This window comes from Bradysia coprophila, assembly GCF_014529535.1.
Source record: "Bradysia coprophila strain Holo2 chromosome X unlocalized genomic scaffold, BU_Bcop_v1 contig_20, whole genome shotgun sequence".
NCBI classification, from domain to species: Eukaryota; Metazoa; Arthropoda; class Insecta; order Diptera; family Sciaridae; genus Bradysia; species Bradysia coprophila.
In genome coordinates, this window is record NW_023503307.1 from 4,757,156 (window position 1) to 4,778,413 (window position 21,258).

At 36.2% G+C, this 21,258-nt stretch overlaps 3 protein-coding genes across 15 annotated transcripts; 2 read left to right on the plus strand and 1 right to left on the minus strand.

The window, feature by feature from the left end:
* Positions 1–273: 273 nt before the first annotated feature.
* LOC119068582 (U1 small nuclear ribonucleoprotein 70 kDa) lies at positions 274–5,967 on the minus strand. Its single transcript, XM_037172227.1, has 7 exons — positions 5,591–5,967; positions 5,305–5,487; positions 5,092–5,236; positions 2,180–2,281; positions 1,661–1,855; positions 1,273–1,590; positions 274–974 (listed from the first exon to the last, which is right to left on the minus strand). The coding sequence occupies exons 1-7, from the start codon at positions 5,732–5,734 to the stop codon at positions 808–810; spliced, it is 1,254 nt and encodes a 417-aa protein (XP_037028122.1). The 5' UTR covers positions 5,735–5,967; the 3' UTR covers positions 274–807.
* A 168-nt stretch (positions 5,968–6,135) lies between these two features.
* Positions 6,136–7,123, plus strand: LOC119068595 (ADP-ribosylation factor-related protein 1). The gene is made up of 3 exons (XM_037172249.1): positions 6,136–6,321; positions 6,382–6,634; positions 6,720–7,123. The coding sequence occupies exons 1-3, from the start codon at positions 6,229–6,231 to the stop codon at positions 6,977–6,979; spliced, it is 606 nt and encodes a 201-aa protein (XP_037028144.1). The 5' UTR covers positions 6,136–6,228; the 3' UTR covers positions 6,980–7,123.
* A 1,693-nt stretch (positions 7,124–8,816) lies between these two features.
* LOC119068566 (AP-1 complex subunit gamma-1) lies at positions 8,817–18,864 on the plus strand. 13 transcript variants are annotated; one of them, XM_037172194.1, is made up of 13 exons: positions 8,817–9,180; positions 12,014–12,087; positions 12,603–12,933; positions 12,996–13,234; positions 13,302–13,378; positions 13,615–13,632; positions 13,765–13,860; positions 15,212–15,372; positions 15,454–16,049; positions 16,108–16,246; positions 16,310–16,565; positions 16,634–17,179; positions 17,250–18,864. In XM_037172194.1, exons 1-13 carry the CDS (start codon positions 9,125–9,127, stop codon positions 17,349–17,351), a joined length of 2,691 nt encoding a protein of 896 aa, XP_037028089.1. In that variant the 5' UTR covers positions 8,817–9,124; the 3' UTR covers positions 17,352–18,864. The 13 variants fall into 13 exon arrangements, with proteins under 13 accessions (XP_037028089.1, XP_037028090.1, XP_037028091.1 ...); XM_037172195.1 differs by having other exon boundaries at positions 12,014–12,081; XM_037172196.1 differs by having other exon boundaries at positions 12,014–12,075.
* The last annotated feature ends 2,394 nt before the right edge of the window (positions 18,865–21,258 follow it).

The following is a 21,258-nucleotide window of genomic DNA, read 5'->3' on the forward strand; positions in this document are numbered from 1 at the left end:
GAGCATTTCGTCAGACCTGGCTCTATGAAAACATTAGTAGTAGTAGGAAAACGAGCTCAATGGATGCTTAGGGATTGGGTCCGTTCCAGCACAACATATCCAGTTAAATATTTACCAAATGTCTCATGTCGCATTCAATTACTGACAAATTGATGTGATGATGTGAACAGTTTTTAAGATCTTGGAAGAAGTTGAAATATTCTCCTAGTCGTAAATGTTATGTAGACATCGTCTTTCATTTATCAATGACAATACAAATAAAACAACTTCGGCTTAGACAGAGTCGAAAATTATGCAATTTATTCAAATTCTTACTTAGAATAATGTTAAAAATCCAAAATCAAGAATTCATTTCGAAAATGTTGGTTTCGATATTTTATGCTACGATGTTTTTATTGTAATTTAAAAAATAATTAATTTCGAATTGTAAATAACTTTACCTTTAGCTCCAATTAAGGAATACCGATGCTAAAGTTGCAGACGGAGGTTTATTAATTGTATTTTAAGCTACCTCACGTAAATTCATTTCGAAAATTCAACACAAATCGTTATCACTCACAAAGCACTTACATTCTGAAGCGTTTCGCTCTCTTTCTCTATTTAAATTTGCTTTTGTTAAGTTTATTGAAATGGATTGATGGTGACTTAATTTCGAATTCTGAATAAATAGCAAGGTAAAAACGTGGTAATTCGGTATATCTCGTTGTTTTCGCTCTCACCAACATTTCGGGGGGGTTGAAAATAAAAAAAAGTGGATAGAAAGTAAAGAAACGAAACAAAAATGGAAATTGTGAGACAATTTAAAACCTAATTGTAATCCCTATCATCATACTCTCCCTCTTCGTGACCGTAATTTTGACCGTTTTCACGTTCACGTAATCGATCATCTTCGGATGGTTTGAATTTCTCTTCGCCATCTTCATATTTCACTTGAACGCCATAATTAGCAAAGTTTTCGCTGTAGTCGGGATAATCTGCAAATAACAAAAAAAAAAACAAATTGGTAAAATGTGGCAGTTAGAATCACTCATTGATTGAGTAATTAGCAATTCGGTTTGTATGTTTGTGCGGGACATATACTACCAATCAGCATAGACTAAATAACTGAAGGCCCTGTTTTCCCCAGCACAACACGCCTTTAAGCGTATTGTGCTTGCATTATCTTAGCAAATCTTTTTATCAGAACACCACTGTTTTCGATGGGTCCTGACTTGAGCATACTCACTGATTTGCTGATCAAATTAAAAAAAAAAATATCAAAAATTGACTTACCATCAACTGGTTCCTCTTTAATTTTGATGTCACTTTCGCGTAGATCTGGTTTCCTGTCTTTACGATCCTTGTCTCTTTCTCTGTCCCGACGGTCTCGCTTCCTTTCTGATCGATCACGTGAGCGTGAACGATTTTTCCTTTTCTTATCCTTTTCCCGATCGCTTCTATCACGGCGCCGGTCCATATCATCCCCATCTCGATCACCACGATCACGGCTTCGTCGCTTCTTCCGATCTCTTGATCGACTTCGATGCTTCGAACGCTCTCTTTCTCTGCGGTCAATACGCGGTGAACGGGATCGACGACGATCGTTGAACCCTGTCAAAATCACAAAATTTAAATTATTTTCGGACGCTCGTTTTTCTCGTCCCAGTTCGGATGCACTTACGATCACTTCTGTCATTTCGGAAATCGCCTCGTCGATCCATCGTTCCACCACCAGACGCTGCATTTACACCGCCGCTACGATCCTCTCGTTCCCTTTCTAATCGATATCGTTCACGTTCACGCTCATTATCTTCTCGACCCGAATGTTTAATATTAACGTCTGGGCCACCACGCCTCGTCCCTCCTAAACCCCCACCTATACGCACACGAATGGTAATATTCAGAGTCAGAAACGTCGCTCACAACATAACAAAAAACATGCACAATAATAATTCAGAAAAGGTTAAGTTTACGCTAACACCAAAAAAAAAAAATTGCAAACTTTTCATTTCTCATTTAGACTGTGACCCCAAACCAACCATTATTATTTTTAAATATAAATAATAAAAAAAAATCTGTAATTTTGCATTCAATTTTCGTTTCAATCGAAAAGGAAAAACCCCAATCACCAAAATCGATTCATTGCGCCACTGAGGTCAAGGTAAAACAAAGTTCTAAAATTAATACGGATTCAACTTACCGAGTCTTCGTGGCAGCCATCCTTTAACTGTGCGGGCTCTTTCAACATCAACCAATACTCTCTTACCATCAATTTTCTTACCATCGGCATGTTTATACGCAGCTGAAATAGTTTGGTAAAGAAAGACGTGGTTTTAAAACGAATTTTAGCAGGTACAAGTGATGTGTGAGCTCACAGGTACATTATTTTGGACTTTTATGAAAAAGAATTGAAATCGAAACGAAAACCTGCGTTTTGATATTCAGTGTATACCAGAGGTTTTTCGTCTGTGATGATAATTTATAGTGCTTTGTCTTAGATAATTTTCCTCTTTATTCCGCCTAAATGTGTAACATCGATTTATTGGTATAAACTGTTCGAATTGATGGTTAATCCCGTGGTACAAGTATGTGTAAAAAAAACCAACCGTTAAGTGGTCACAGTGCAGCCAAAATGAATATTATCGCAAAATTTGTGGATTCAAACCGGTTGAATTGGACAACTTCAAACATTTTCATTGAATGAACGCGATGGAAATGTTCATTTTCTAATTGCTTCGGAGGACGAAGAAGAGACAGAGAGAGAGAGAGAGAGAGAGAGAGTGAATATGGTTTGGCATTCATGAAAAGTTGGTGCGTTGAAACTGGGGCCGCATTACCGAAAACGACGTCTCGGATCATTAAAACAAAAATAATAAACCAATACCTACCCAGATTTTACTTACACGTTATTATTGGAATTATTGGATATTTTTTATACGGGCGAAACAAATCCGGACTTTTTTTTAATTTGGTTTACCTGGGGCGCTTAAATACTTACAGGTATTGCGCCACACTTTATTTTTAATGATTTTATTGTAAGAAATTTGTTTTGTAAATTAATTTAAACCGGGGATCCGGATTGTAAACGGAGAAGCATATACTTACGGAAAACGAAAAAACAAAACTTCCATTCGATTTTCTGGGGTATGCAAAATTAAAATACAAAGTCAAATTGTCCTTTGAACACCCTTCGGAATAATTAAAACAAAAACAAATTTGCGCCCATATGCTTCGGGATGCGTCGGAAATTGGAGTCAAAAAATGAAGAGCCCGAATAAGATTTGGCATTTGACGGCGGTTTTTCAAACAATAAATTATATTTGGAATCCGGATCCCCCCATATCAATCAAGCAAAAATAAAAATTATTTACCAAGAATCTTCCAAAATTAACGAAACTGCAATAATAGAAAATTCTTTCATTGATTGACTTTGAACTTTTTGTACTTCTTGTGTTTTACCATCGAAAGTCTTACCAAAAAAAACTCTCATACAAACCTATTCGGGTTGACTGGTTTTGTACATTGGTTTGGTTTATTTTAATGGTTACCGGTATTGAAATTAGAGAAAAATCACAAAACGTTTTAAGAACAGTATAGTCTTGCACTTTATCATATAGAACCATGGTATAAGTCATTTTCATCATTTCGAATTTTAAAAAAAAATTGTCTGTTCACTTGACTCGATAAACTTCGCTAGATTAAATAAGAGTTTTTTTTATAAAATTTTTTGTTTTTTTTTTGTTAATTTATTGATGCTGCTCATTTGTTGCATGTGTATACGGTTAAAAATTTGTCCTCTTTGTTACACAGTATAAAGTTTCTGCTTTCATTTAAATTGGCTGACGTTCGTAATTCTTTACTTACACAAAATTTGTTTTGTCATTTTTTTTCTCTCTATTTTGTTCTAAGACTAAAACGCAGAGCAGACAAATCTGTCGCCAATACATTTAGATGGGACTTTGGGAGGATTTTGAAGTGATAATCCACTAACCTAAGTATAGCACAAAGGCTAAAAGTCACAGACTTTGGGTAGGAAATGGTTAGAAAGAAATTCACACGGAAAATTTGAACATTTCAAAATACTATGAAATACTGTCTTGCAGAGGTATGTTTGGTTTCGAATTTGTTGTGTTATTTCTTTCAGCACGAGTGCCGAAGAAAAATGGTGAAAAGACGAGTGGATGACGTAAAACCAGTTAAGAAAAAATTTTAGTAAAATTTTAGGCTCGCGGAACAGACCACGGTTCCGGACAGGTTAAATATAACCTGCAGGTCCTGCAGTGCAGGACTCACGTCAGATAATTTCACAACCATAGCTGATCAGACATGAAAAAACCTGACATGACCTGAGTTAAATTTCAAAATTTTGAACTGTCAGGTAATCTGTCAGGTGAGGCTGAATTATTGCATTTCAGGTCAAATCAGGTTGACGCGTATTTTAGGCATTGAGCTGACATCTTCCAAGTCTTACTAAAATTCAAAGTGACAGGAAGCAGAGCACCTAGGTGCTTTGCAGGAAGTAATTCACATAAAAAAAAACCTAGCCTCTTGACTTTGAAAACTGAGAGTGATATTCCCGAACGACTTAGTCCGACTAAGTTAGTCGAATTGTTCGGAAAAAAAATACGAGCAACGCGAGGCGGTATCATCGATACGATCACTGAATGAATTGACATGGTCGCTTCGAAATTTCATCATTTCAGCCTTATGCTGAATAACTGTGATCATGACCAACGAGTCGAATTGATTAAATCAAAACGTTTGGACCGGGATTGATATAAGTTGCAGTTAACTGCTAACTATTTGACGATACAAAAACTAATCCACTAAAGGCTATCTATGGTCATGTATACTTCCCAGTCATTCTCTGCTACACTAACAGCACGACTTCTTCAATTAATTCGAAAAAATTTAATTGGAGGAAACAAGAGAAACATAGCTTTCTGTCCCAACTTGTCCCTGACACTTAGCAACGAGAGCTCAAATTAGTGACTAGGACAAGCTGCGTCCGACCAATTGTTCATTTCTTTTTTTTCATATCAAGATCATCAAAAGATTTAAATTTTTGACCTGAAAATGGTTCAATTTTTTGGCAAAATTGAGTGTACTCACAGTGCATATCTCGTTCATGTTCATACTCAATAAACGCGTATCCTCTTGGCTTTCCAGTTTCTGCATTTTGAATGACAATAATCTTCTTTATCGTACCGTACACCTCAAACTCACGCCGTAACTTTGATTCGGATGTATCGTAGTTCTGAAATCGACAAAAAAAAATTGTAAAAAAAAAAATCAAATAATCCCAACGAACCGAATGACACTTACAATTCTGGATACAAATAGTGTTTTGAATGGATCTTCGGTTGAGTTCTTTAGTTGTGTTGGATCCCAAATGGCAATTTCACGTTCCAATTTATACGCTACTTGTTCAGCTTTTTCGCGCCTCCGACGTTCTAAGCGCTCTTCGCGTGTCTCCACACGAGTCGGTGGCGGTGTATCTTTTGGATCCTGAAATGGTTGTTTTGTTTTGTCAATAATTTAAATTTCAAATCGTCTGTCTCCAATAGCGATCGATGATTGTGCACGATGCTTGCTATTGAAATGTACTCACCTCAAAGAAGTTTAGAAAGTTGCCGACACCCAAATAGCCGCGTGTCTTTTTTTCGTGCGGTAATTTGTCGGAAGGAGGCAAATATGGGATTGGATCACGTGGAGCAAATAATGCCAGGAGATTTGGTGGCAGATACTGCGTCATTTTTATGGAGTTATGTTTGGCTCAGTGAGGCTTGTTTTGTATTAAACAAATCTTATTTCTAACACTACCGTATGACGCTTGCCCTGTTCACTTATTCTAGGGACAATCGACAACGAATTTACAATCGAATTTCAGTGGTTTTGAAATGCTTTTTTTAAGCTTTAATCACAGACGATTGGAAACATCACGCCATTTTGTTTAATTTTTGACAGCAGTGGCATGACAATTCGAACGAAACGTAATAAAACGGATTTTTTGGTGTTGTCAAGTTGATTTCCATGTAGCAACTGGTTGTATCGGTTGTACCACTTACTTAAGTGGTACACATTTATACCGATTACCGTGGAAATATTATTCAATTTGCTGAAACGTCAGAAAGAACCGATATAGAACCGAGTGATATAAAAATTTTTGGGCTGGGGCGCAAGTCAAAATGTGTCAAAAGTTGTTTTGGTGCAATTTACATTTTACGATTTTACGCTAAATCTACCAAAATGTTCACACTGCTACATGGTTTCTACAAATATCTGAAACAGAAGGACGAATACTGTGTCCTGATCTTAGGCCTAGACAATGCTGGCAAAACGGTCTTAACACAAATTATCTAAAGCCCGACTTATTAGTGAAACGATATATTCTGATTTCAGACGTATCTGGAGGCAGCCAAAACAAAATTTACAAAAAATTATCGTGGCATCAATCCCAGCAAAATAACAACAACGGTAGGACTAAATATTGGACAAATTGACCTGAGTGGCATACGGTTAAGTTTTTGGGATCTTGGCGGGCAGTTAGAATTGCAATCGTTATGGGACAAATACTACCAGGAATCGCACGGCATTATTTACGTCATTGATTCGAACGACAGAGATCGTATGGAAGAGTCCAAAGAAGTATTTGGTAAGGTAGCGAAAATTCCTTCTCCTTCCTTGAGAGATGGACAAATTAACGAAATTGTTAATTCGCTCGTTTTTGTATTTTGCAGACAAAATGATTTCGAATGATCATCTGTCCGGCGTCCCGTTACTTGTTTTAGCCAATAAACAAGATCTACCCGATTGCATGGGAGTTCGTGAAATTAAGCCTGTTTTTCAACATTCCGGAAGCCATATCGGTCGCAGGGAATGCCTTGTGATGCCAGTGTCTGCGCTGACAAAGGAGGGAGTGGACGAAGGTATTCGATGGCTGACCGAAAGTGTGAAACAAAATAGCATAATCAGAAAACCGCGCGGAGTTAACGATTGATAATGTAATTGGGTGAGGAAAGGGGGAGGGGAAAAACAAATCGTGAAAATTATTTTGTTGTTATTTAACCAACGACGACCTCGAACGACTGTTATAAAATATTTTTTTAAATTTAGTGAAATAAAAAGATTTTTAGCTATTTTACGACCCATTGGTTTGCGGCAAAGTGAATAACATCTCTGGGCATCAAGATCTCGCGTCGAACCTTTTTTCTAAACTATGGAATGAATCTCCGGTCCAGTTTTAATGTAAACTCGAATTTCGGAATTTGATGAAAAGTTGCGTTGACTTATATAGATTCTAAAAGTCACGCTTTTAACTTCAACAGTTAACCACCGTCCATTCCAGATTTAAAAATATAAGAATTCGAGTCAATGAAGTCAATATTTTAAATTATTAAAGACCTATGAGTAGTGTGAGCTGATGTTTGGAATTATCTTAATTTTGGTGCTTAGCCTAACGTCAATTGAGAAGAATTGCTCTACATGCCTAGCGATAAAACAAAATAAATGATCACTCCTTCTACGGCACACACTATTATACTAATTTTTACGATCGAAGTCAACAATAGACTCGACACTTAGATAGCTACATTCGATATTTCAGCTACATTCGAGAACAACTTGCAAGGGCATTGCACGGCCACATCTAGTCTGCCTTCTCAATTAAAAAAAAAACTGTTTTTCGCCATTTTCAGGGACAACAATGCCCTTCTTCTTCTTTTTCTACTTCAACAATGCCTCTCAGGGACAACAATTCCCAGCTTAGCTCATCAGAATCTACAAGCCTGGGCGTTAGTGGCTTTATCTCCGAATATTCTTTTTTGAATTGTAATTCAGTGGCGTGAATGAACTACTCCTACTTCCTCGCCTGTTTCTAACCTTATAAAAACGGATATCCATTCGACATCGACGGAAAAAGAAGCACACGCATGCTTTCATATGCGTAAACATTTCGCATATACTTTCTTATAGCAGTAATTTTCTATTGTATCAAACACTAAGCGATATACTTGAAACAAAAGATTTAATTATTTTAAGTTTACGTGTTACGGCAATGGCGCTTCGCTCATATAAAATATCCATTTTTATTGTCTAATCACGTATACCACTACCACGTACATACTGTACTATGATTACGCTTGTCTTGCTCTACGAGAGAATTGTGGTTTTGACGTGTGGGAAGTGTGTAGTTTGAGCCGACTCATTACATCGCTACTCTCGCTCGTGATGAAATGTTGCAATTCCCTTCAATAATAGTTCTATCCATTCTGATCCATTTTACAAAAACTGGGAACATCCCACTCAATTTCGAAAATACCTCCTCAAACTTATAATAAGAGAGAAAGTACGTATCACGTATGAATCGCGGGGTCGCTTTAAAAAAGTTTGTTGAAAACTACACATCTGTATAGGTGTATACCAAAGATTATATTGCTAGAAACAATAAAATGGCTATTTGTACGACGTGTTGCATACAGCCGAAGTAAATCCACAATCATCATACCACAGAGACGATGGTGGTATATACTGAAACAAATCTACTTAACTTTCTTATGTCATTTTCCTTTTGCCATGAAAGAATGGACAACGGAAAAAGATGTACATTTCCAGAGCGCCTTCAAGCTGCGCTTTATTTACGAGGTTTCGAGTTTGAAACTTGGAGTTCATAAGTCAGTGAACTAAAGCGAAATGAAATTCGGTTTACCTTTATATTATCACACCGCAGTATTTGACTAGAATAATGAATGGAAAATCCAAATTAAATACGTTCGACTGATAAGAAAGCTTATCTTCAGTTCAAAAAAAAACTTTCGTAATTTTCAACCAGGTAACCGTGTTTATCACACAAATACCTGTAATTAAATTCATACCTTTTTAGCCTGTTTTCTTTAGTGAAAATTTATTTTATTTAAAAGAAGAAAGAAATAAACAAAACTATAACTTGGCTAAGCCGAAAACGGATTTTAAGACATTGTGGAACAACTATGCCAACGGTATATTAGGGCAAAAAATTTATATTATCGAGTGAATAATATTTATTGTGGACACTAAAACGACATTTAGTCAGAAAAGATTACGGCGGTGTTGTGTTAATCTCAAATAATAAAAAAAAAGTTTCGTGAATCAAAAAATCAGATCCGTGATGTATCCTTACTACGAAACAGATTGGAGTGTTCTGCCGGAACACAATAACAGAAGGTTCGTAAGCTCCTTGATCAACTTTAAACCAATAATAGCTTCATAGTCTTTCTGCAATTTCTTAAACACATGTCTGTCTGAAGAGAGTACTCAAATTTGAAATTAGCTTGCACTATTCAATCAATTGATTCAAGGTTTGTTCAACGGATGGAATCAAATGAAATTAAAATTTTTGGGTGATGCATACTTTGTAAAGGGCGGATGAAATATCCCAAAGCACCCAGCCACGGCATAGTAAAATAAACCAGGCAGGAGCGTCTACATACGATGTGGTGCATTTTACATACTATGTGGTTCATTTTACATACGATGCGATTCATTTTCATGCGATGCCGTTCATTTTTGGGAAAGGAGATTTATTTTTCAAGAGATGTGGTTCATTTTTCATATGCTATTTGATACGACTGTAAATTGTAAATGGTGTAAATACGATACACAGTGATCTGTATACGATCGTTACACTACACATGAACATATAAAAAAGATTAAGCGAATTCTATCTATTATACGAACGTAGGGCAGCCAAATTGTTCTTAATATTTTTGTGTAACCACAAAATTGATCACGGTCGCTAACTGCCAAACAGAGAATGAAATTGTTTTATAGTTGTATAATGCACCGTCCAATGCACTATTTAGAGTACAGCTCATGATTGAAGTGCGTAGTTGACAGTATGTGCTTACTTTGTTAATTTGTGAGTTTCAGTATGGACAAACGTAAAATCCATGAGTCACTTCGTTCGGGCCAATGAAAGTCTAGAACAGGTATGGTCGATCAGTGAATTCGTTTTAAACGCACTCACATTTTATGTCAAAATAATATGAAAATGAGTGCGTTGAAGTACGAAAATCAAATTTTTATGTCCATAAATAACGATTTCGCTACCAAGTTAGGAATTTCTGTATTTCTGTTGCTTAATTAAAAAAGTCTATTTTCGCTTCAGAAAAACCCTCGTTTTCCGCTCCGAAACACGAAATAGTACATTTCGCACCTAGGACTAAAAGTCTTTTTTAGCGTGTGAGAGGTTTCTAGAAAGAGTCGAAGCCGAGTTGTAAAATCGACTATGCTAAAAATGAATTTTAGTGCGTGGTACGAATAACACGAAGTCGCACTTTTTTGGTCCTAGGTATTACTACCATTCTAAACCTTGTCTTCGAAAACAATTGCGCCGCTCCGAATCGTTTAATTTTCGGAATGATTGAATTCATTCATTTCAGACGTTAAACGTACAATTTGTCTTTTTTATAAAATGTCAATCGTTCCAAATGGTACGAAGTGTTTGTACAATTTTTTTGATGTAAAATTTTCACAATTTCGACCTTAAATATCGCAATAAATACATTGCCAAACATAAATGCAACATTTGTCAACGATTTATTCATAAAATCATAATAATTGAACAGAGATTCGACGTGAATGGTGTAATTTTCTGAATCCGAATTTCGTGCCGTGAGTGTTCAGAATTGACGTGTGTGTTTTTTTTTTCATCTTCTCAGCTGAAAAACTTAATATTTTTCTACCCAAAAAATAATATAAAAATTCATTAAACGAATTGTGATTTGTGTCCATTCCAAATGTTATTTCGGTGCTGAATATTGTCCACCTGAATGTTTTTTTTTATTGATTTTACTTTGATTTTGTGATCGTTTTGTATATATGTGTAGTTGTAATTGTTTATTCCATTTAAGAGACGAAAGAAAAAATTAAGATCAATTAGGTGCGGCGTGCGATCATAATATTTAAATTCTCTTATTTGGACCAGTCTTCGGTACCCTCCAGAAAAATTAAAAGGAAAACTTAAATCGCGTACCGACAAACGCTACATAAAATATCGAACATCGCATATATAAATACCTACACACCACAATTAAAATTCTTTTGTTTTCGGACAAGGAATTTCAGCGCATTTCTAGCATTTACCAAACACAAAAATGAATCCTGAACATGGGTAATTATCATAGATTAACTAATTGTTTGTTACCACACATTATTTATTGAAGTACTGAGACTCTATTTACGTCCAATTTGCATATTAGTTATTCCACTTCCACCGGTTTTTTTGAAGTTAAGTTCATAGGTTTCGACGGTATGTTGAATTTCAAAGTGAATTAAGATTCGTTGCTATTTGTTTAGCTAAATCGGTCAGAAGATTTTTCCTGCAATGTGACACATTTCTGTCAACGTATCGCTCTGTAATGGTCAGTTGTATGCGTATTAGATACCAGAAACCACCTGCGCATTCTTAACTTCCTTCGGTAAACTTTCACCAACAATCAGAATAAATGAGTCGCATGAAGTTGAAATTGAATACTACACGGTTCCACCTCTGGAAAGTTCATTTCAATTTCACGAATCGTCGAACCGGCTCAATGTTTTTGTTAATTCACTCCACATTTCCATGAAAGGATCAGCAAATTAAATTCTCTGGATTAACCGAATCCAGACATAGTGAAATTAGGCTACCAGTAGTAAGTGCCGAATTCGAAGTCACTTAATCGGCCGGCGGCTCACCTTCAATTTACTAATCGTGGCGTAACTTTAAACTCTACTTTGGTTACAAGTTGAATCTGTGCATGGCGAACACTATGCACTGAAAAGCTTAATGAGCCACATAGATTCGCAATAAAATTCGCTTACCGTTAACATGCACTCAATGTCACTTACTAATTAACAGAAGCTTGAATAGCAGCGTTGATATATGCAAATAACTCGGCGAAACCTATGAATGAACTGAAACTTTATTTGAATTTGTCTCAAGTTTTTATTTTTCCTCTAACACAAGAATCCAAACTAACAGAATGATGCATGGTGTCTTTGTTTAATTTTGTTTCAGATTTAATCCGGCTTTTAATATGGCTACCATACGACAGGCTGTGGAAAGAGCTGTCGAAAGGGGTATAAGTAATGGTCTTTGATTTTTTTTCTTTTACTTATTTGTTACAACATGTTTGCTCAATTCCTGTCAGAGTTTATCGAAACTGATAAATTCAACTGGTCGATAATAACTAAGAAATCTGGTTGAATTTTACAGTTTTACGTTTGAAAGCTGGCCATAAGGCTACATTAAATGTGTGCGGTGTGAATTAACATATTTTCTCCACTCATTTTGTCGATGTGTTGTCTGATGACAATTCAGCTGAGAAATTTTTAACTCTCTCAGTCTCTTTTTCTACCATGGCAGTAAAACAGTCATTTCTCACCAGAACTGTCATACATTGTTTCTTTAAATGTTCTAACGAGTCGAAAGGTTATATTCGGCCTGCACACACATGAAAAACGTTGTGTTTACGTCAGGAAAAAATCGACCGTTAAATTCATCAGATTATCTTATCAACTCTGGTTGGAGTTGAGATGTTATTTGTCATCATAAAACGTAACACGAGAAACCATAACTTTTCCGCAATTCCTTTCTGTTCCACCAGTGAGAATGCCCACACCGACCCGGCTCCGTGACTTAATTCGACAGATTCGGGCTGCCCGAACGGCTGCTGAAGAACGAGCTGTAGTAAATAAGGAAACCGCTTACATTCGAACTACATTTCGAGAGGAAGACTCGGTGTGGCGATGCAGAAACATTGCGAAACTGTTGTACATTCACATGCTCGGCTATCCGGCCCATTTCGCTCAGTTAGAATGTCTGAAATTGACGGCCAGTCCACGGTTCACAGACAAGCGAATCGGCTATCTAGGTGCTATGCTGCTGTTGGACGAAAGACAAGACGTTCATTTGCTGATCACAAATTGTTTGAAAAAGTTGGTTGACAAGGAGTGTTCGTTGGTTTCGTTGTGACTCATTTCCGTTCGATTTTTTGTAGTGATTTGAACAGTCCCACTCAGTTTGTGGTTGGCCTGGCGCTATGTACATTGGGAGCGATTGCTTCGCCGGAAATGGCTCGAGATTTAGCTAGTGAAGTGGAACGACTAATGAAATCGCCGAATGCTTACATTCGGAAAAAGGCGGCGTTGTGCGCTTTTCGTGTCATCAAGCGTGTTCCGGATTTGATGGAAATATTTTTGCCAGCAACGAGGTCTCTCTTGAGTGAAAAGAATCACGGTACGTATTCAATCTTTGACGTGGGATTAGTGCCACACTGCATTCATGATGGATTGTTTGATTTCAGGTATTTTGATCACTGGCGTCACGTTAATTACGGAAATGTGCGAAAACAGTACCGACACGTTACTGCATTTCAAAAAGGTAAATATTTTGTGGTATCATTGAATTAAACATATCTATCGTCTACCCAGTCTACCTGTTTAGTTGCATGCTAATATTTAAAAAAGAAAATTAATTTCGACATGCGCTCTCAAATTGTGTTCTATGTCCTACGATACATTTTGAACGGAAATTCGTCTACGATTTCTCTGAACTAATTCGGTATTACCTGTACTATGTAGATATTTAAAAGTATTTTTATGTAATTTGCTTGCCAGGATAGTGGAAGCCGTGAGGTATGCTATTACACTTTCCATTTATGTGTCAGGCTTTTTAGCTCTTCATCAAATTGCCGCTAGAAATTTTTTTGCTTGTAAATCCATTTCGATTTCTTTATTTTTAATTTACAACTTTAACCATTCGAATAGATTGTCCAAAATTTGGTGCGAATTTTGAAAAATTTAATTATGGCTGGCTATTCACCCGAACATGATGTCAGTGGCATTAGTGATCCATTTTTACAGGTGAGTGCAATTTGTTGTTGTAATGTTTCAGTGAACGTTTACGTCCCAATTGGCTATACTCTTTGTTTTTGGGTCGAAGACGTTATTTGATCAGTAAACCCATCATCATCAGAGGAAATAGCGATCTGCTGAGTCAAACAAAAGGTTTATTTTATGAAAACAAAAAGGAAAAGTACGAAAAAAAATAACTGGATTGGGAGACATTCCCTTATCAAGTGGGGGATTTTATGAATTTTAGATATATCATGGTGGAATGATCAGTTATTGATCTCGAGAAACCTCGAAATTTGGTGATCCTTTGTTTTCTTCCCGGTCATCATTTAACTTGAACAAGACGTACCACGTAGTCTCCCAGACACATGCGTTGAAAACATAGTTGAAGATATTTAGTGCAGTCACACATAATGTGTATGCCTGTCTTATATTCTAATCTATAGTAATATCTAGTAGTTGCCACAAGCTCTCAGTCGCCGATTCAGCCCACAGTGTCCCGAACCTCCTACCAACCTTCCAGGGTTTATTTTTGGATTTTTTTTTGAATTTTTTTTACAAAATTTCCAAAAATTTCCAAAAACCGCGAACATTTAAAAACAGAATTTTTCCAGCCTTGCGTCTTACCTGACTCAATTATTTTGTGTGATTCTTGACACTATCCGCTTTCAAATGAAGTCGAGCATGATTAATTTGAAAGATGAGAGCGTCAATAATCAAACAAAATCATTGAGAGCCGGCTAAAACACAAGGCTGAGTTCAAGAGTTGCCAAAACCGTTCGAAATTATCGAAAAATTCGCCGTTTTTGGAATTTTTTGGAAATAGGCCCTGCAACCTTCTGATGCGATCTCGTTCCATACCGAACAAATATTTCTCCTATTTCGCATTCAGCTTAGGGAAAAAGTGCTTTATGAATTTTTAGAGAAGTATTACTCGCGGTAAATTAAAACTATTCATCAGTTATGAGTGTCGTCATTCATTAAACACACACCTAAAGAGTCATGTAATCATGATGTTCACATTTGTCAGTGCTGCCAGTAGTTTCAAAAATCATCATCGATAAATACGCATTTATTGTAGACAAAAGTGTGTCCTACTCCCAGTCGATCATACATTTTACTTCATAAAATCGCGTATTTATCCAGTTATTGATGATTGAAGACGACTGGCAGGACTGACAAATGTTGTCGTCGTTATTGTATGTTATCTAACGATAATTTGGGATATTTAACTTTTCTTTTCCTCAGACCCCTTAGACCATTCCATTTTTTTCTTTCTTATTTCTCTACCTTATTTAACCGGACGAAGAACGTTCCTATATTGGTAGGCATATGATGACCAGATGTTTAATATTTTAAGGTGAAAATTCTGCGCTTGTTAAGGATCCTAGGACACAACGATCCGGACGCATCCGAAGCAATGAATGATATTCTTGCTAGTGTGGCAACAAATACGGAAACAAGTAAAAATGTTGGCAACACAATTCTGTATGAAACAGTGTTGTCGATAATGGATATTCGGTACGTATTCGATTCTGGTCTGAAATATTTTTTTTACTATGAGAATCATTGACTATAATCGGTTTCTATAACTGTTCACAGTTCCGAAGGTGGCTTACGTGTCTTAGCTGTAAATATTTTGGGTCGATTTTTGCTAAACAGCGACAAGAACATTCGCTACGTTGCATTGAATACACTTTTGCGTACTGTGCATGCCGACACATCTGCCGTTCAGCGCCATCGCACCACCATATTGGAGTGCCTGAAAGATCCAGACGTTTCGATTCGAAGACGTGCGATGGAATTGTCTTTCGCACTCATCAACGCTCAGAACATTCGGACAATGATCAAAGAATTGCTGACATTTTTGGAAAAATCCGATTCTGAATTCAAAGCTCAATGCAGCAGCGGTATGATAAATGCTGCCGAACGTTATGCGCCCAATATTCGTTGGCATTTGGATACCCAATTGAGTGTTCTGATTGCCGTTGGTAATTATGTGCGCGACGATGTGGTGTCTTCGACCATTCAACTAATATCGAGCAGTCCATCTGATGAACAGGGTTACATTACGTCCAGATTGTGGCATTCACTGCAGGTGCCGAATAATTGTGAGGATAAACAGCCATTGTTGCAAGTGGCAATTTGGGCGATTGGAGAATATGGAGATTTGTTTATGTACGAGGATCGAAGTGATAGTGAGTGCATGGTGATTTTGCGAATGTTCAATTTCTACAATCCGTTGCTAATTTTCAGGTGCGGAAAAACCAAACGAACATGACATAATTGAAATGTATCAGAAGTTACTTTGGTCCACTCAGGCGTCCACGATAAGCAAGCAGTATATTTTAGTGTCTTTGGCAAAACTAAGTACGAGGCTACGCACTGGACAAGAGTGAGTGAATCTATATCTCTATACTTGAAACGTACGCTAAGGCATCGATTGCGAAAATTTCAGTGAAATCAAAACGGTCATCGATTCATTTGGTTCCCACTTAAATGTTGATCTACAACAGAGGGGTGTTGAATTTTCACAACTCTTCCGAGCTCACAGCAATCTACGACCGGCCTTGTTAGAAAAAATGCCTCCAATGCAAATAACACGCGTTGCCAATCAGAATGGTGACAGTCCCGAAGAGAATGGTGGCATTGAGTTGATCGAAAACGGTTTGGACGATCTGGAAAACGTCAGGCCAGCTCCAATATCCGAATCGGTATGGTGCACGCAAGCCCATTTTCTATGCGACACAGCACTAACGCTTTGCTCCACTTTTAATTGCAGAACGCTCTTCTGGATTTGTTAGGTGGCACCGATGGACCAGTAGATTTTAAGCCAGTCACCACCAAACAAACCGTCAACACAAACACAATGTCGAACGCTACATCAAACAATCAAGATTTGCTGGATCTCTTGGGCGGCTTAGATCTTTCCAATCCCACAGTCAATTCAAACGACAATACAAACAACGGCAATAATCTGTTTTCCATGCCAGCTCCGTTATCCACATCGATCAGTTCGCCACAATCTCAACTCATCACCGGCGGACTGTTCGACGATTTGAGCGTGCCATTGTCGCAGACAACTGGATTGACACTGACTGCGTTGGATCAAAATGGAATTTCGGTCGTGCTAGTGCCGCAAAAAATTGCTGGATGTCTGCAGGTGCTGATGACGGCCACAAACAGTTCGTTAACGACATTGGAACAGTTTCTATTCCAAGCTGCAGTTCCTAGAAGTTTTACGCTACAAATGCTGTCGCCGTCCGGATCGATGCTGCCGCCAGGTGGAACCATTACGCAGGAAATGCGACTAACGTGTTCGGCTAATGTGAGTTTGTTGGGCGGGTCCATCCAGTGAGTTAACTAATTTGGTTAACTTTTGTTTCTATCAATTACAGGCAACTCTTCGCATGAGACTTCGTATTTCATATATCAGTGATGGAAATCGTGTGTTAGAACAATCGGAGGTCAGTGGATTCCCAGACGATGCGTTCGACTAGTAAAGGGAAATTTGATGTGAAAAATCAATCAAATTTATGTCATAGAAAGAGAGAAAATTCATTTTTTTTATTCTTAATCAAAAATATTTATTTGTTTCTTTTTATTAGTTATTTAACACGCGAAACGAGAGAGAGAGATAGAGAGAGATGAAGAAGGGAAAAACCCTGTCTCCGAATCAAATTTGTATGTCCTCAATTCAATTTTGTAATTTAAACTTGATTTTTTGTTAAAAACAATTTTTTCTGATTAATTAATGATAAAATTTAATCAACTCTGCTGCTGGGTAGGTCGTATTATTACAATTAATTCAATTGTCGATGAAAAACATCGACCCGAAACAACTATGTCGAAAAACTTACCGGTAAAGGCTCATAGACGCAAAATATATTTATTGAAATGAAGAAAGACCCAAACATAACATGGGCGTATGCGTTAGTCAGGCAGTGCAGTCGAGGAAAACTGACAATTTGTTTATGTCATCGAATTTTCTACTCAGCCATTTGTTTCAAGTTCAAAAAGTACGTGAAGCGTTCGGTCAGTTGACCCCTACAATTCGTTGTATCCAAATTATGAAACTTGGGTGTGTCTACGAACAGTTGAGAAATATCTCATGCGAAATTGTCCCCACCGGGATTTGAACCACGGTCACAAAATAATGTTTTTCCGTTCCATTTTAGATCCTCTCATCCTCACTAAGTGAGTACTTTATGGAAATAACACTTTACTAAAATGTCTCTTGCCTCATTCAAATTCATATTTTCGGGTATTATTTAACCCTTTCATGCAGTGTTTACTGTTTACTGAACTCATGATCTATACATCACTTAATTTGCAAAAATTCATTGAAATTCGCCAAAATAGCCTGTTTTCCTAGGCGCAACACAGTTTACGGTTTTTGTAGTAGAACATTGAATTAGATTATGAGTGGAAAAATGAGCCATTGGGGTATGAGTATCTTCCATCTATTTTAAAAATTACTTTCTGGCCGGAAATAGTGCAACGTAATGGTGTGCTAATCTCGCAGATAGTTTTCAGTGAATTCATTCCGGAATATTATGAATAAACCTAACCGATAATCTCCGAACTAATAAGATCATAATTTGATCTGTTTATTGAATAAAACAATCTTTCTTAAGTATCCGCCTCGCTTTATTTCATTTTGATGGCATAACATGTTTTATTCTTCTCACCGTTTACGGAAATGATTCATTACATGATGTCATTTGCGGTAATTCTACTTCGGCGGGGCTTCGCGCTGTGAAATACCCTACACAATTGTTTGGACGTTATTATTTTGATATCTCAAATTATTGTAGTTCTTGTCTTCGGTGCGGGTGACAAACTTCACACTCGGCAATATAAGAATGATTAAACAACAAGGACATAATTTACTAATTGCCATGATGCTAAAACATCGCCTGCAATGACTACTTATTGTTTTAGAAAAAAGTTCTTAAATCTACTTACTACCTACTTACCTACTTAATGGCTCGACGAGATTTCTTGTAATCTGAAAAATCTTTACATTGTGGGTTCGGAAAAAAATCTTTCTTTTCTTAATATTCAAAGTACTACTACAGTTACATGGGCTAAATTTTTGCGATTTTTTATTTAATAAAATTTATGTCGAGTTATTAACACGAAATACTGCTACGCGTTTGTACTTAAAAAAAAAATAAAAAAGTAAATTCCATGTAACGCAGAAGAATGTTTAACATTTTTTTATTAAATAACAAAATGTGATTTTAAATAATTTTATATTTTTGTTTCCCTCTTTATAAATCATAAGAATTTTGTTTTCGTTTAAATCAAATTATTTTTTATTTAGCAAAACAATAAAACAAAAATTGAAATTTGTTTCGAAGGAAATTAATTGAAAGAATAAGAAGAAGAAAAAATTATTGTAAATTATTGTAAATAGTTGAACCAAACAATTAAAAATGATTTTAACTTTTGTTTTATTTTTTTTTTTTTGGTTTCTCACCTTCGATTGTGTATAACCTCAAATTGTTTTTATTTTTTATTTTTGCGCGTATGTAAAACACACATACACATATATACATACACAGTTACACATACATTAACAGAAATAAGTTAAAAAAGTTATTCAGAAGAACATGAAAAAGAAAATCTATCAAACTTTTTAATTTAGTTTAGTGAATTTAAATTCGTTTTTTTATTAAAACCCATCATTATTGTAGCTATTGTTTAAGAGACATGTATTCAAATAAAAAATAAATAAATTTTAATATTAAAGCATGATGTGGTATTTGAAATTATTCGATTCTCCACTACACTGGTTAGAGAAGTAACACGTTGCCGGTTATTGTGGCTTGTCAACTTTAGGCACATCGGAAAGTGCTAAGAGAGTCAAGGAATACCTCCAAATAAATTTCTAAAAATCAAAAATTTGACTTTTGATTTTTAGAAATTTATTTGAAGGTATTCCTCGACTCTCTTAGCACTTTCCGGCGTGCCTAAAGTGCCTGCTCGAGCATTATCCCCTACGTGATAAGAACTGACAATTTCAATTCGAATTCATTCCACATTAAAAATTAATGAATGTAAAAAAATCGTAAGCTCAGTTGCTCAGTTTAAATAAATGTGATCTCTCTCATTTTGACGTGTGACCCTGAGACCAGTTAATTCTACTGATCAATACGAGCTCGCTTTAAACACTCTCTTATTTTCGAGGGGTAACCGACCCGAGTAATTGACTACACACCCTTAAAGGAATTGCCGAAGTAACCGGTAAATAATTGTAATTGATGGAAATACGAGAAATTAATGGAATTATAAGGAATTGACCGTAATTGGCTGGAAATACGTTGACTTGTAAGTAAATAAGGATAAGTATGATGATCGGAAATTCCTGGTACTTTTTTCCGATCATCGTACTTATCTGTATTTAGTCTAATTTACTTGCAATTCCCTTACAATGTATTAATGTATTTCCAGTCAATTACTTATAATTCCATCAATTTCACACATTTTCAGTCAATTCCGGTCAATTCCTTATAACTCCATCAATTCCTTGTATTTTCATCAATTGAGTTACAAACAATTTTTTTTTTAATTTTTTATCGATGGAGAACCTAATTATAAGACACTTTGTCTCGTATCATATGCCAAAAAAAGTTAAAACTTTTTTTATAAATCATTTTGAAAGTCACTGAAAACACGAAAATTCGAATCGAAATACAAAAATTTTTGATGGCATACTGTATTTCTATTCGATTTTTCGTGTTTTTAGTGACTTTCAAAATGATTTATAAAAAAAGTTTTAACTTTTTTTGGCATATGATACGAGACAAAGTGTCTTATAATTAGGTTCTCCATCGATAAAAAATAAAAAAAAAAATGTTTGTAACTCAAATAACAATTATTTTCCGGAGTATCTGGGAAGCTGCAACATAGCTGTTCCAAATTTTAGTTTCGCCGAAAGCGTTTCGAAATAATTTGTTCATTCAAAGCTCTGTCAAGCACCGAAGTTGACTTTGACATCACTCAATTAGAAGGACAAAAACACATTATGTTGACTATTTAAAAAAAAAAAAAATTGATAGCCATTGTATGAAAAGAAAAGGCAACTTTGATCGGTTCAGTCCTCTATTTGAGTGACGGCAAAGTCAGCTTCGGTGCTAGACAGTACGTTGGTTCATTACAAAACGCTCCTTTAACTTTGACTTTAGTCTCTATTTGACAACTATATTTATAGTGAGTCACCAACTGTTTCCTACAAAAAAATATGTCGCAATGGAATTGAATAATAGCGGAAAATATCGTGGAAATATTTCGAAAATTCATGGAATTGTAGAAATTAATTGGAATTATAGGAATTGAATGGCGAATCCGGCAAGTATAGGTGTTAATCCGGTAATTGAAGTAATAAAAGGAATTGAAAAC

What these genes read in the sequence shown, in the direction of transcription:
- LOC119068566 (XM_037172194.1), top strand. Translation starts at nt 9,125, where the DNA reads ATGTATCCTTACTACGAAACAGATTGGAGTGTTCTGCCGGAACACAAT. An exon ending in ATCACAAATTGTTTGAAAAA is followed by an intron (nt 12,934 to 12,995) that starts GTTGGTTGACAA and finishes GATTTTTTGTAG; the next exon opens with TGATTTGAACAGTCCCACTC. An exon ending in CTTGAGTGAAAAGAATCACG is followed by an intron (nt 13,235 to 13,301) that starts GTACGTATTCAA and finishes GTTTGATTTCAG; the next exon opens with GTATTTTGATCACTGGCGTC.
- LOC119068582 (XM_037172227.1), bottom strand. Translation starts at nt 5,734, where the DNA reads ATGACGCAGTATCTGCCACCAAATCTCCTGGCATTATTTGCTCCACGT. An exon ending in CACTATTTGTATCCAGAATT is followed by an intron (nt 5,237 to 5,304) that starts GTAAGTGTCATT and finishes TGTCGATTTCAG; the next exon opens with AACTACGATACATCCGAATC. An exon ending in TAAAGAGGAACCAGTTGATG is followed by an intron (nt 975 to 1,272) that starts GTAAGTCAATTT and finishes TGTTATTTGCAG; the next exon opens with ATTATCCCGACTACAGCGAA.
- LOC119068595 (XM_037172249.1), top strand. Translation starts at nt 6,229, where the DNA reads ATGTTCACACTGCTACATGGTTTCTACAAATATCTGAAACAGAAGGAC. An exon ending in TAGACAATGCTGGCAAAACG is followed by an intron (nt 6,322 to 6,381) that starts GTCTTAACACAA and finishes TTCTGATTTCAG; the next exon opens with ACGTATCTGGAGGCAGCCAA. An exon ending in AGAGTCCAAAGAAGTATTTG is followed by an intron (nt 6,635 to 6,719) that starts GTAAGGTAGCGA and finishes TGTATTTTGCAG; the next exon opens with ACAAAATGATTTCGAATGAT.